The 16,396-nt window shown below is 40.5% G+C and overlaps 1 protein-coding gene across 4 annotated transcripts in view; it reads right to left on the minus strand.

The window, feature by feature from the left end:
* LOC128689588 (probable ATP-dependent RNA helicase vasa-like) overlaps positions 1-16,396 on the minus strand; it is a 168,046-nt gene that overhangs the window by 24,564 nt on the left and 127,086 nt on the right. For all 4 annotated transcript variants that reach the window (XM_070087544.1, XM_070087545.1, XM_070087543.1 and 1 more), the window contains 3 exons: positions 15,046-15,202; positions 11,847-12,041; positions 3,747-3,919 (listed from right to left, as the gene is read on the minus strand). In XM_070087544.1, coding sequence (XP_069943645.1) covers positions 3,747-3,919; positions 11,847-12,041; positions 15,046-15,202 — 525 coding nt within the window. The remainder of the gene's footprint in view (positions 1-3,746; positions 3,920-11,846; positions 12,042-15,045; positions 15,203-16,396) is intronic.

Consider the following 16,396-nt stretch of genomic DNA (forward strand, 5'->3'; position numbering starts at 1 on the left):
CACTTGTCAACCCCTCGACTACGTTGGATCATCTGACCACAAGGCTGTTTTTACCACACTTAAGATCCCAACAGAACGAGGTGAGGAGTCCACACGCACAACCTGGCTATGGGAAAGAGGTAATTGGCCAGCCCTTTGCTCTGAGCTCGCCACCACCGACTGGAATGCTCTTCTCCAAGGGGATGTTGACAACCAAGTGAAAGCCTTCACTGGACACATCCTTAATCTACAACAAGAACACATTCCTCACCGGCAATATGTGACGAAGCCTACAGATCAGCCTTGGTTTGGCTTTCGTTGTAGAGAGGCTGCTACTGCTAAGTACAAAGCATGGCGAAGGTATAAGAGACATCCTACCACCTATAACAGGAACTTGCACATGCAAGCCTGTAGGCATATGGGTGATGTTCAAAAGTGGGCCATTGCTAAATGGGAGGTGGACACTAAAAGAAAGTTAGCATCAGGTAGGGTAGGCTCCAAAACCTGGTGGTCCCTGGTCAAGGACAGACAAGGTTATCTGCCTGATGAACTTATTCCACCTCTAAATCGACAGGATGGGACCACCTCTACTAGTAGTCAAGAGAAGGCGGACCTCTTTGCTGAACACTTTGCTACCAAAATGCAAGTTCCTGATCCAGCAAGGGACCCTCCTTGGCTAGCTGCAAGAACTGTGTCAAAATTGTCAGTGGTGACAATAAGGCAGGAGGAGGTGCATTTCCTACTTAAATCGCTTGACCAAGAAAAGGCTGTGGGCCCAGACAAGTTGAGCCCAAGATTGTTGAGAAGATGTGCAGACCAGCTAGCAGCACCTCTAACTCGCATCTTTCAGCACTGCCTAGTACAGTGTAAATGGCCCTCTCTATGGAAAGAGGCAAATGTAGTCCCTGTTCACAAAAAGAAGAGCAGAGCAGAAATCAGCAACTACAGACCAGTGTCACTCCTGTCAATCACTGGTAAGATCCTTGAGACAATAATCTCAAGACAAATGACAGTTTTTTGACTACCACTCACTACTTTGTGATCGTCAATATGGCTTCAGGAAAGGTTACTCTGCTGCTGATCTGTTGTTAAACCTCTCCATTAAGTGGCACCAGTCACTGGATGAATCCAAAGTCAGCTGTGTGGTAGCACTGGACATTGCTGGCGCTTTCGACCGGGTGTGGCACCAGGGCCTCTTAGCAAAACTTCAAGCACTGGGAATTGCAGGCTCTACGCTATGTCTCCTCAGTGACTACCTTCATGGTAGATCTCTAAGTGTAGTTCTCAATAGAACGGAATCAGCAAGACATCCTATTGGGGCAAGTGTTCCACAAGGAAGCGTGCTGGGTCCATTGTTATGGAATGTCTACTTCAACGACCTTCTTCATCTCATCCCAGAATCACATGCATATGCAGACGACTGTACACTGACATTCACTTATCCAAGAGAAGAAATGCCAGCTGCTCTAAGCTACATCAATCACCAGCTGAGAGCTATATCAGCTTGGGGAAATAGATGGCAAGTAACATTTGCACCTGAGAAAACGCAAATGATGATCGTCTCTAGGCACCATGATGGTAATGCTGATGCAGTAGTAAGGATGAATGGGAGGATGTTGGCACCTGGAGAAGAAGTTGATATCCTTGGGGTGAAATTTGACTCCAAACTAACCATGAAGAACCATGTTGTAAATCTTGCAAACAAGGCAGCCAGGAAGCTTACAGCACTTCGCCGTATCTCCCATCTGCTTGACAGTAGGGGTTGCAAGATCCTGTACGAGGCACAAGTACGCTCGCACCTTGAGTATGCTCCACTTTCTTGGTTTGCCTGCCCCCCCTCTCATCTGCGACTGCTTGACAGTAGAGAACAGAGCAAGACGTCTCATCTCTCGCCTGGACCCATCCTGGATAGATCTGTCATTTCAGCAGAGCCTTCAACATAGGAGGGATGTGGGTGGCCTTACTGTTATGTACAAGGCCAATATTGTCAAAATACCACACTTGGATCCACTTCGAGGACAGCGTGAAACAAGCTTTTATGCCACAAGACGGGCAGAAAGCAGCAACTTCACTCTGGCTGTACCCTTCTCCAGAACATCACTCCATCTGAGATCATACATACCCAGGATGACTCGAGTATGGAACACATTCGTACAGGATAATGATGTCAACGAGATAAAGTCAGTTGATCAAATGAAAATGCTGGCCCACAGATGGCTCCAACTTCATCCTGTTTCCTACTTGTATGTCTCATAACAATAAAAATGCTTTCAAATGAGCTGATGTAGGTAACAGCTCTTAGCTTGCCAATAAAGCTAGGGATCCTTAACCTGTAAATAGCTGTCAATAAAGCTAGGGATCCTTAACCTTGTCAAACCCTGTGTAAAAAGAGAGAGAGAGAGAGAGAGAGCAGTCACATTCAGTCAGCCAACCACCCGGCTACATTTTACACATGTTGCAGAGTAGTTTCTCTTTACTTAGGGTATAGGTTATAGTACATTCTGGAAGGATGACACTACTATCGGTATTCTCCCATTCCTCTGTCAACAATACTTAAAGATAACAGTAACATATGATACTGTATGCGATGTAAAATTTACAATACAGTTCACTACCATGTATACATATTATACAGTACATAAATAATTAAAATATAACAATATAAGTAAATTATGGTAAAAAGAATGAAATAAATGATTGTACATTACATCACAGTGCTATATAGGTAGTTTATATAGGAAAGGTTTGACATTGTGCCCTACCCAGTATGTCGGCAATTTTCAAAGGTTCGACTTACGTCCATTTTGACTTACGACTGGTTGGTCGGTACAAAGCTTGGTCGTAAGTCGGATGGTACCTGTATATAACTGGGGCCCTGATATTGTAATTATTTCAGGTCACTTTTTATATTGTATCTTTATATATGCTTCTAAACTGTTGTATCTGGCCGCTTCTGCAAAAACAGTGATTATATAGGAGTTAGGTGAAAGTGTTGAATGATGATGGAAGTATTTTCATTTTTGGGATTTTCTTTCTTTTTGGGTCACCCTACCTAGGTGGGAGACGGTTGACTTGAAGAAAAAAAAATTAAATTAGAGACTCCTAATGTCATTTACCTCTGGCACTCCAAACTTGCCTACTACACCTTCTGCAGCAGTCTTTCTTACTACTGAGCCACAGTATAAAACAGGCATCCTGCCTTGGCAGGGATACCTCAATAAAACTATTAAAAAATAAAAAGCAGGCAGAAGTTATAATTTCTTCAAAACCACATAGGATGTACAGAAGTTTACACAGACTTGAACTAGGACTAAAATAGTAGAAGTCCTGCACTTAATACTAAAAAGTTACAGACAAGGAGCTGCATTATATTATGAGCATAGCAAAAGGCATCAACGTGAAAGAGAAATAAAATCCATTAACAGCAAATTAACCCTTAAATGGTCCAAACGTATATATACGTTTTTTCAACATCTGAAAGTATGTAAAAAAATGTAATCTTTTTTTTTTTTGTTTTACGTGTGAAAATGTGTAAAAACTTTCATCTACATTTTTTTTTGTTATATTTGAAAATATGTAAAAAAAGTAGATCTACTTTTGTAGCACTACGAATTTGAACGCCGATCTGTTTGGACCGTTTAAGGGTTAAAACAATGTGTACAAGTTAAGGGCTTCTGTTTATATTATAAAATTGTGAGAAAGATAAAATACACGTAATGGGAAGGGCAGAATAATAATGATATTAAAGGCATAAACAGTACTCTCACCTCATCAAGAATCTTGACCAAATCTTTAGCTAGTGGTGCATCTCGCTCATTGTCAAAGAAGCTTAATGCATGCCCACGATTGCCTACCCTACCAGTTCGTCCAATACGGTGAACATATTCATCTACAGTCTTTGGCAGGTCGAAGTTGACTACTGTATCAACACCAACAATATCTGCAAAAAAAGCAAACCACTTGTAGGATTAAAAATTGTCATCTGTATTGTTCTCAGTTTTCATTGTATGAGGAGATATCCAATTATAAATTACTACAGGAAAAATTTAAGTTAATCAGTAACAGCTATCACAAACATTACAAGGAACCAGATTCATTAGACACTAGAACAGTTCAGCTTCCATGGTTATTATCTAAGCATGAAGGGAGAAGTATTGAATATCGCCTTTAGGCTTCGTCACCGTATCCCTCAGATATTTTGACCCCTCTATCCTCAGTCTGCCCCTAGTAAAGTAACTCATGTTGCATCAATGCAAAGGAATACTAGCTATAATTGTGATCACAGACCCCATTTTTGTGGTTTTCCCTAAAGGGGCTTTCTCTCCAGGGGGCCACCTCTTCTGGACACATGAGGGCCATGTCAAGGAAAGGTTACATGCACAGCACTTGACGTGGAAGGCTTCGATGATTCTCCAGCTCTGTTTTTTTTTTTTTTTTTTTTGTGAGGATGTTGCCCTCTCTCTCATGGTTCCCTCCTCTTCTGGAAATAATCTTGTCTGACCCGTCCTCCTGGGTTTTGCTCCCAGCAGTGCTCTCTCAGCTGAGAGGGTTGTCCATAAGATCACTAACTTCTTTTTTCTACTCATAATCTAGCATGTAAGTCTTGCCTTATCCTCAAAGTAAAGGTCCTTGACAGTCTAATACTCCTTTCCATGTTCATAATGAAAACCATCCCTGCAGTCTGAGCAGACATCTGGCCAAAACGGGCCTGCATATTAAACCCATGCATGGGTTTTATAAACCGTGTGCTGCTGTCATCTGACTAATGCTCACAGGATGGGTATAGTGTGTACAATAAAAACTATTAACCCTTTGAGGGTCGACAGGCCCTCTCCGAAACTTGTTCTCAGGGTCGGCCAAATTAAAAAAAAAAAAATGATTTTTTCTCATGAAAAGATAGAGAATCTTTTCCCGATCATAATGACACCAAAAGTATGAAATTTGATGGAAAACTTACGGAATTATGCTCTCGCGAAGTTAGCGGTCTCGACGATGTTTACGCATCGGCGATTTTGCCCACTTTGAGCCCTATTTTTGGCCAATTCCAATATACTAGTCGACAAAAATCAAAACTATTTCACTAGAACTCCATTTTTTCTATCGAATAAGTACAAGAAACCACCCATTTACCAATTTCAACTATCCAATAAAGTGGTCAGAATTTAGCAATTTTGCCAATTTCACACAAATTTCAAAAGATGCCAATTTCCGAATAGAGTCCAGAATAAACAAAAAACACATTCCTGGCACTAAAATAACAAGTTCTCTGTTCATTAGTCACATCTCCAGGCCCCTCTTTATATTTCTTTGACTTTCCACTTTGAATTTTTATTCTTACAAAAAATAGAAGATTTACTGTTATACAGACTACTGCTTTAGTGTAGAAATGGTATAAATAATATCAGCGCACTTGTGAAAGAATATTAGACTCGCCAGTTGACGTGTATTGGACGCTTGGCATGATTTGTTTACCTTTGAACTTTGATAAAAATCGAACATTCCTGCTACTTTGCGCTCAATTTCAAGGTACTTTTCATTGTAAAACCAGTCAAAATCATCTCAATTTCTGTAATATATCTCCCATTCTATAAAATGAGACCAAGAAAACTAGAATACAACAATAAATACCATACGAAAATACAGTGCAAAGTCGCTGTTTTATTCCAAAAACACGGTCAAAGTTTTTTTTTTTCTCATTACGCACAGTGTGCTGCAGGATTTTTTTTATACTGCGCACACTGGCCACATAGACCCATTCTTTCATATGTAGGCCTACCAGCTTTCTCTCATTAGATTTGAGGGCGCTAGAATTTAGGCGTACTAGTACGTACGTCAAAAACACTGGGTCGTAAACCGTACTAGTACGACCAAAACCCTCAATGGGTTAATTTAAATTGTTTTTAAATTAATTTGGCACGTTATTACATATTTTTTTTGCATTTTTATTAGTTTTGGGTTTCTATGGAGGTTCAGGTAAACATGAGAAATATCACAAGTATCTGTTTCAAGTGTGATGCTTGTGTGTTTGATACAGTTTTCCAGGAAGTGTCTTATGTCAATAGTAGCATTATAGTGTAGTGTTTTGAAGATGTAAAGGGAACAGTAGTATGGATAACATTGATATTTAGCAGGTTTAAGGATATGAAAAAGGGCATAGTGTGTTTTAAAATTTTTGCTTATATGTAGTTCCAATAGCTTCTTTTTGTGATAATCTTTTTCTGAGGTGGACAGCTGAAGTAGAACCCTAAACACTAATTCCACTGGTAAGGTATGGGTAAATGAAAGCATAGATTAGAGATGATGAATTTTGAAGTACACCTATAGTTTATGACACTTTCTGCCAAGGTTTTTTTTTAACACATGGGCCAACTCCCATAGAGGAAGGATGACCTGGAAAAGAAACAAAAGTTTTTCTTTTTTTCACATTTAGTAATTTATACACAAGAAAGGTTACTAGCCCCATGATCCTGGCTTACAGAGGAAGGATTCTTTTCCACTTCCTCATGGAGAATGAGATAGATGTGAGCAATAAATTTTTAGTTTGTGTACAAGCAGACCTAGGAACTTACCCTCATCCTTTCTTTCTACTTCAAATTCATTAATATTAATGTCTAATTGTGAAATGATTTATTCCCAAAGCTACATAGTTATGCCAGTGGCACCCATTTCTCACTAAAATTACTTACCTCCTCCTCCCGTATCTCACTTCACCAAATTATGGTTGTGTGCAGACTGGAGACCTGACCCTCAAGTAACTTCCATTTTTTTTTTTTTCAACAAGTCGGCCGTCTCCCACCGAGGCAGGGTGACCCAAAATAGAAAGAAAATCCCCAAAAAGAAAATACTTTCATCATCATTCAACACTTTCACCACACTCACACATTATCACTGCTTTTGCAGAGGTGCTCAGAATACAACAGCTTAGAAGCATATACGTATAAAGATACACAACATATCCCTCCAAACTGCCAATATCCCAAACCCCTCCTTTAAAGTGCAGGCATTGTACTTCCCATTTCCAGGACTCAAGTCCGACTATATGAAAATAACCGGTTTTCCTGAATCCCTTCACTAAATATTACCCTGCTCACACTCCAACAGATCGTCAGGTCCCAAGTATCATTCGTCTCCATTCACTCCTATCTAACACGCTCATGCACGCTTGCTGTAAGTCCAAGCCCCTAGCCCACAAAACCTCCTTTACCCCCTCTTTCCAACCCTTTCGAGGACGACCCCTACCCCTCCTTCCTTCCCCTATAGATTTATATGCTTTCCATGTCATTCTACTTTGATCCATTCTCTCTAAATGACCAAACCACCTCAACAACCCCTCTTCTGCCCTCTGACTAATGCTTTTATTAACTCCACACCTTCTCCTAATTTCCACACACTGAATTTTCTGCATAATATTTACACCACACATTGCCCTCAGACAGGACATCTCCACTGCCTCCAACCATCTCCTCGCTGCTGCATTTACCACCCAAGCTTCACACCCATATAAGAGTGTTGGTACTACTATACTTTCATACATTCCCTTCTTTGCCTCCATAGATAACATTTTTTGACTCCACATATACCTCAATGCACCACTCACCTTTTTTCCCCTCATCAATTCTATAATTAACCTCATTATGCATATATCCATCCGCCGACACGTCAACTCCCAAGTATCTGAAAACATTCACTTCTTCCATACTACTCCTCCCCAATTTGATATCCAATTTTTCTTTATCTAAATCATTTGATACCCTCATCACCTTACTCTTTTCTATGTTCACTTTCAACTTTCTACCTTTACACACATTCTCAAACTCATCCACTAACCTTTGCAATTTTTCTTTAGAATCTCCCATAAGCACAGTATCATCAGCAAAAAGTAACTGTCAATTCCCATTTTGAATTTGATTCCCCATAATTTAATCCCACCCCTCTCCCGAACACCCTAGCATTTACTTCTTTTACAACCCCATCTATAAATATATTAAACAACCATGGCGACATTACACATCCCTGTCTAAGACCTACTTTTACCGGGAAGTATTCTCCCTCTCTTCTACACGCCCTAACCTGAGCCTCACTATCCTCACAAAAGCTCTTTACAGCATTTAGTAACTTACCACCTATTCCATATACTTGCAACATCTGCCACATTGCTCCTCTATCCACTCTATCATATGCCTTTTCTAAATCCATAAATGCAATAAAAACTTCCCTACCTTTATCTAAATACTGTTCACATATATGCTTCAATGTAAACACTTGATCTACACATCCCCTACCCACTCTGAAGCCTCCCTGCTCATTCGCAATCCTACATTCTGTCTTACCTCTAATTCTTTCAATTATAACCCTACCGTATACTTTTCCTGGTATACTCAGTAAACTTATTCCTCTATAACTTTTACAATCTCTTTTGTCCCCTTTCCCTTTATATAAAGGGACTATACATGCTCTCCGCCAATCCCTAGGTACCTTCCCCTCTTTCATACATTTATTAAACAAAAGTACCAACCACTCCAACACTATATCCCCCCTGCTTTTAACATTTCTGTCATGATCCCATCAGTTCCAGCTGCTTTACCCCCTTTCATTCTACGTAATGCCTCACGTACCTCCACCACACTTACATTCTGCTCTTCTTCACTCCTAAAAGATGGTATACCTCCCTGGCCAGTGCATGAAATTACTGCCTCCCTTTCTTCCTCAACATTTAAAAGTTCCTCAAAATATTCTCGCCATCTACCTAATACCTCCCTCTCCCCATCTACTAACTCCCTTACTCTGTTTTTAACTGACAAATCCATACTTTCCCTAGGCTTTCTTAACTTGTTTAACTCACTCCAAAATTTTTAATTATTTTCATTAAAATTTCTTGACAGTGCCTCTCCCACTCTTTCATATGCTCTCCTTTTGCACTCTCTCACCACTCTCTTCACCTTTCTTTTACTCTCCATATACTCTGCTCTTCTTATAACACTTCTGCTTTGTAAAAACCTCTCGTAAGCTACCTTTTTCTCTTTTATCACACCCTTTACTTCATGATTCCACCAAATACTCCTCTTTCCTCCTGCCCCCACCCTCCTATAACCACAAACTTCTGCCCCACATTCTAATACTGCATTTTTAAAACTATTCCAACCATCTTCAACCCCCCCACTACTCATCTTTGCACTAGCCCACCTTTCTGCCAATAAATAACAAAAAGGCACAATACCATGACTGGAACGATACACAAATAACCCGCACATAAAAGACAGAAGCTTACGACGACGTTTCGGTCCGACTTGGACCATTGACAAAGTCACACTAACAGAGGTGGAGCAGGAAGGCTATATATAGGCAGGAAGAGGTGGAGGTAGTAGTAGTGGTAGTAGTAGTAGTAGTAGTAGTACAAGAATTGTATATAATACCGACAGGATGAAGTGACACATGCACAACACCCGGGCATCCCCACCGTAGACGCTTCGCCATCCAGCCAGCCACTGGATGGCGAAACGTCCACAACAAAGACAACCAGACGCCGCACATGTGTCTAATTTCATCAGTAGATGTAGTAGAAGAAGAAGAGGTAGTAGTAGTGGTAGTGGTAGAAGTGGGAAATAAGGAAGACGAGCCAGTCAAATACAAAGGAAGGGGAGCACTGCAAGAGAGCTAGAAACCCACAGAGGGAGAGCAAGCGCACCGAGGTGCGTGAAAGGGGAAGTGGTGAAATAAAATAAAGAAGGAACAGAAACACGAGACAGGAGAGAGAAAGACAACCCAGAGGAGAAAAGGAGAGAGGAAAGGGGAAGAGGAAGAAGAAAAAGAAGAAGAAGAAAAAATGAGGATTCAGGTTAAGTCACGGGTGTTCTTTAGTTTGGAGCATTTTACAATGTAGTGGGAGAGGAAGGCATCTACAGAGACGAAGCCAGGGCTAAGGTTCATACAAGGAAAGTTGTGTATAAGAGAGGATTCAACTAAACGGCGACTGTTCGAGTTGGAAGTAGGGAAGACAGTTTTAGCAGAAGACCAGTCAATAGGATGGCTATGATCTCTGACGTGACAGAAAAGAGCATTGTTAGTGTCGGCAAGCCTAACACTATTTTTGTGCTCCCTAAGTCTGTCAGAAAGAGATCGACCAGTTTCTCCAAAGTATTGAAGAGGACAGGAGGAGCAAGAAATAGAGTAGACACCAATAGTCGCTTATATCTCGCCCGAACTTCCTCCTCCCATAGTTTGTACACTTTCACCTTCCTCTTACTTGTTGTTGCCACGTTCCTCTTTTCCCATCTACCTCTTACTCTAACTGTAGCTACAACTAAATAATGATCCGATATATCATTTGCCCCTCTATAAACATGTACATCCTGGAGCCTACCCATCAACTTTTTATCCACCAATACATAATCTAACAAACTACTTTCATTACGTGCTACATCATACCTTGTATATTTATTTATCCTCTTTTTCATAAAATATGTATTACTTATTACCAAATTTCTTTCTACACATAGCTCAATTAAGGCTCCCCATTTACATTTACCCCTGACACCCCAAATTTACCTACTACTCCCTCCATAACATTTTTACCCACTTTAGCATTGAAATCCCCAACCACCATTACTCTCACACTTGATTCAAAACTCCCCACGCATTCACTCAACATCTCCCAGAATCTCTCTCTCTCTCCTCTACACTTCTCTCTTCTCCAGGTGCATACACGCTTACTTTAACCCACTTTTCACATCCAATCTTTATTTTACTCCACATAATCCTTGAATTTATACATTTGTAGTCCCTCTTTTCCTGCCATAGCTTATCCTTCAACATTATTGCTACTCCTTCTTTAGCTCTAACTCTATTTGAAACCCCTGACCTAATCCCATTTATTCCTCTCCATTGAAACTCTCCCATCCCCTTCAGCTTTGTTTCACTTAAAGCCAGGACATCCAGTTTCTTCTCATTCATAACATCCACAATCATCTCTTTCTTATCATTTGCACAACATCCACGCACAGACTTCCCACTGACAATTTTCTTCTTCTTATTCTTTTTAGTAATCTTTACAGGAAAAGGGGTTACTAGCCCATTGTTCCCGGCATTTTAGTTGACTTTTACAACACGCATGGCTTACGGAGGAAAAATTCTTATTCCACTTCCCCATGGATATAAAAGGAAAAGTAATAAGACCAAGAACTATTAAGATAAAATCAAAGAAAACTCAGATGAGTGTGTATAAATAAACGTGTACAAGTATGTGTAGTGTGACCCAAGTGTAAGTAGAAGTAGCAAGACATGCCTGTAATCTTGCATATTTATGAGACAGACAAAAGACACCAGCAATCCTACCATCATGTAAAACAATTACAGGCTTTCGTTTTACACTCACTTGGCAGGACGGTAGTACCTCCCTGGGTGGTTGCTGTCTACCAACCTACTACCAGTAGAGTATATATTACAGTATATATTATCCAATATCTCTCTCTTCTCTTTTCTAGCATGCATTTTAAGTGCTCTGAGGCCTTCCCAGTGGTTTACCAAGATATTTTATTAATTCTATGTATGCAGTAAATGTTAGTATTTTTCCAGCTCCGATCTTTCTCCTGCCTTGAAAGGTACTGTGAACACAGAACAATGAGATATGAGAGCACAACTGATTTAATAACACTACTATTGCCCTGGCTTTTCTTGTTTTGAGTGCTCTTGTCTTCCTAGCCTATAGTGCATTTGCCTTAATGAGACCTGTACACTAAGTCATCTTTTAATACAGATCATAAACTGGTAATTTTTTTAATGTAGGTTAGCTATAAATTGTGGAAAATTAATATACAAACCAGCCAGAAATTTTAAGCACTTTATACAGCATGAAAAAATGAATAACTCACCCAGCCCACGGGCAGCTACGTTTGTTGCCACAAGAACAGTGTTAATCCCTGCTCTAAAAGCTGACAAGGCTTCCTCACGCTGTTCCTGGTATCTGTCACCATGAATTGTTGTAGCATTGATACCTTGTGTAATTAAGTATGCTCCAATAAAATCTGCTTGCAGTTTTCTCTCCACAAACACTAAAATTTTCTCACCTGCAGAAAATAAACTTATGATTAGACCAATTATGAAATTAAGAATAATGTGAAGTATAATTTTTTTTTTTCAACAAGACGGCCATCTCCCACCAAGGCAGGGTGACCCAAAAGAAAGAAAATCCCCAAAAAGAAAATACTTTCATCATCATTCAACACTTTCACCTCACCTATACATAATCACTGTTTTTGCAGAGGTGCCCAGAATACAATAGTTTAGAGGAATATACGTATAAAGATATAAAACATATTCCTCCAAACTGCCAATATCCCAAAACCCCTCCTTAAAGTGCAGGCACTGTACTTCCCATTTCCAGGACTAAGTCTGGCTATATAAAAATAACCGGTTTCCCTGAATATTACCCTGCTCACACTCCAACAGCTCATCAGGTCCCAAATACCATATGTCTCCATTCACTCCTATCTAACACGCTCACGCATGCTTGTTGGAAGTCCAAGCCACTTGCCCACAAAATTGCATTTACCCCCTCCCTCCAACCTTTTCGAGGACGACCCCTACCCCGCCTTCCTTCCCCTACAGATTTATACACTCTCCATGTCATTCTACTTTAATCCATTCTCTCTAAATGACCAAACCACCTCAACAACCCCTCTTCAGCCATTTAATACTTTAGGAGAAGGTGTGGAGTTAATTTCCACACTCCAAATTCTCTGCATAATATTTACACTACACACTTCCCTTAGACAGGACATCTCCACCGCCTTCAACTGCCTCCTCGCTGCAGCATTTACAACCCAAGCTTCACACCCATATAAGAGTGTTGGTACTACTATACTTTCATACATTCTCTTCTTTGCCTCCATAGATAAAATTTTTCGTCTCCACATAAACCTCAACGCACCACTCGCCTTTTTACTTTCATCAATTCTATGGTTAACCTCATCCTTCATAAATCCATCTGCCGACACGTCAACTCCCAAGTATCTGAAAACATTCACTTCTTCCAAACTCCTCCTCCCCAATTTGATATCCAATTTTTCTTTATCTAAATCATTTGACACCCTCAGCACCTTACTCTTTTCTATGTTCACTTTCAACTTTCTACCTTTACACACATTCCCAAACTCATCCACTAACCTTTGCAATTTTTCTTTAGAATCTCCCATAAGCACAGTATCATCAGCAAAAAGTAACTGTCAATTCCCATTTTGAATTTGATTCCCCAAAATTTAATCCCACCCCTCTCCCGAACACCCTAGCATTTACTTCCTTTACAACCCCATCTATAAATATATTAAACAACCATGGTGACATTACACATCCCTGTCTAAGACCTACTTTTACAGGGAAGTAGTCTCCCTCTCTTCTACACACCCTAACCTGAGCCTCACTATCCTCATAAAAACTCTTTACAGCATTTAATAACTTACCACCTATTCCATATACTTGCAACATCTGCCACATTGCTCCTCTATCCACTATCATATGCCTTTTCTAAATCCATAAATGCAATAAAAACTTCCCTACCTTTATCTAAATACTGTTCACATATATGCTTCAATGTAAACACTTGATCTACACATCCCCTACCCACTCTGAAACCTCCTTGCTCATCCGCAATCCTACATTCTGTCTTACCTCTAATTCTTTCAATTATAACCCTACCGTACACTTTTCCTGGTATACTCAGTAAACTTATTCCTCTATAATTTTTACAGTCTCTTTTGTCCCCTTTCCCTTTATATAAAGGGACTATACATGCTCTCCGCCAATCCCTAGGTACCTTCCCCTCTTTCATACATTTATTAAACAAAATTACCAACCACTCCAACACTATATCCCCCCTGCTTTTAATATTTCTGTCATGATCCCATCAGTTCCAGCTGCTTTACCCCCTTTCATTTTACGTAATGCCTCACGTACCTCCACCACACTTACATTCTGCTCTTCTTCAATCCTAAAATATGGTATACCTCCCTGACCAGTGCAGGAAATTACTGCCTCTGTTTATTCCTTAACATTTAAAAGGTCCTCAAAATATTCTCGCCATCTACCTAATACCTCCATCTCCCCATCTACTAACTCCCCTACTCTGTTTTTAACTGACAAATCCATACTTTCCCTAGGCTTTCTTAACTTGTTTAATTCACTCCAAAATTTTTTCTTATTTTCATTAAAATTTCTTGACAGTGCCTCTCCCACTCTCTCATCTGCTCTCCTTTTGCACTCTCTCAACCTTTCTTTTACTCTCCATATACTCTGCTCTTCTTATAACACTTCCGCTTTGTAAAAACCTCTCATAAGCTACCTTTTTCTCTTTTATCACACCTTTTACTTCATCATTCCACCAATCACTCCTCTTTCCTCCTGCCCCCACCCTCCTATAACCACAAACTTCTGCCCCACATTCTAATACTGCATTTTTAAAACTATTCCAACCCTCCTAAACACACATACATATATGCTTGTACAAGCATGTGTAGAGTGACCTAAGTGTGAATAGAAGTAGCAAGATGTACCCGAAGTTCTGCATGTTTACGAGACAGAAAAAATAAAGACACCAGCAATCTACCATCACGTAAAACAACTACATTTACCTGGCAGGATGGTAGTGCCTCCCTGGGTGGCTGCTGTCTACCAACCTACTACCCAGAGGTTAACATACTGTAACTGCAAATCGAACTCAGTACCTCATTCAGTATAATTGGCTGCTGTGTTATAATGAAAATGTGCCATATCTAAGTGATGAACATAAATATACCTCTTCAGCACATAGTGAAAACATTAATATGCCATTGAGTAGAAAGACAGATTTTTTTTTTTCAACAAGTCGGTCGTCTCCCACCGAGGCAGGGTGACCCAAAAAAAGAAAGAAAATCCCCAAAAAGAAAATACTTTCATCATCATTCAACACTTTCACCACACTCACACATTATCACTGCTTTTGCAGAGGTGCTCAGAATACAACAGCTTAGAAGCATATACGTATAAAGATACACAACATAATACAGAATACCAAGCAGTAATCTTAAATAAACTTACCTGCATTTAGAGACTGAATGTATTCTACAAGTTTCTCCCTTTTATTGAACTTGTCTATTTGTACAATTTCTTGCTGAACATCTTTATTTGCTGCACCAATAGTGCCAACTACAAGGAATAAGTAGTTATCCATAAAGCCACGAGCACAACTTTGTACCTATAAGTGTTGCAATAATTAAAATAAGAAAATAGCCTTACAAAAGTAGTCACTGTTTAAGTAACTACAAAACATTCCAAATTTCAAAACTGAGGAAAACCAGAAAGGCTTAAAAGACTTCTGTCATAAAAGGCTAAGTTAAAGAAAATATCAAGGACACAACCTCATCAACAAGACCTATTCACATGAGCATACCACAGGGCAGTATCTTCAGCCCTCTGCTTTTCCTCATATACAGTGGAACCCCGGATTTTGGCTGCTGCAGATATCAGCCGAATCAGAAATCGACCGCTTTTTGGCTGAAATTTTTGCCCTGGATTTTGGCCAGTGATTTGGAAATCGGTCATATTGGACGCGTCCACCCACCCAGGGACACTGTCAGTCTGGCTTTGTCACTGGTTGAGTGAGCATTCATCCAAAACATTTCACAATTTTTGTGCTTGTTTATTGATTGTGACTGTGCAATAAGCTACCATGGGCCCAAAGAAAGTTCCTAGTGCCAGCCCTTTGGTAAAGAAAGTGAGAAACACTCCTGTTGTGGAAACTATTGTGGCTTTGGGGAAGTCCATGAGGTTGGATGTGAGTGGCCAGGATGAGGAAGAGTTGGTAGAGGACCACAAGGAAAAGCTAACCACTGAAGAGCTGCAAGACCTTCATCTGCAACAGCAACTGACCACAGCTGAGAAAATTGCTTCAGAGGAGGAGGAAAAGAGAGGGGAGAATGTGCCTTCTTCAGTGATTAAGAACAAAGGTGGTAGTGATTGTGGTAGAGGGTGGTAGTGGTGGTGGTAGTGGTGGTGATGGTGGTAGTGATGGTGGTAGTGGTGGTGATGGTGGTAGTGATGGTGGTAGTGGTGGTGATGGTGGTGGTGATGGTGGTAGTGGTGGTGGTAGTGGTGGTGGTAGTGGTGGTGGTAGTGGTGGTGATGGTGGTAGTGGTGGTGATGGTGGTAGTGGTGGTGATGGTGGTAGTGGTGGTGATGGTGGTAGTGGTGGTGATGGTGGTAGTGGTGGTGATGGTGGTAGTGGTGGTGATGGTGGTAGTGGTGATGGTGTTGGTAGTGGTGGTGGTGGTGATGGTGGTAGTGGTGGTGGTGGTGATGGTGGTAGTGGTGGTGATGGTGGTAGTGGTGGTGATGGTGGTAGTGGTGGTGATGGTGGTAGTGGTGGTGATGGTGGTAGTGGTGGTGATGG

This window comes from Cherax quadricarinatus, chromosome 22, assembly GCF_038502225.1.
Source record: "Cherax quadricarinatus isolate ZL_2023a chromosome 22, ASM3850222v1, whole genome shotgun sequence".
Taxonomy (NCBI): domain Eukaryota; kingdom Metazoa; phylum Arthropoda; class Malacostraca; order Decapoda; family Parastacidae; genus Cherax; species Cherax quadricarinatus.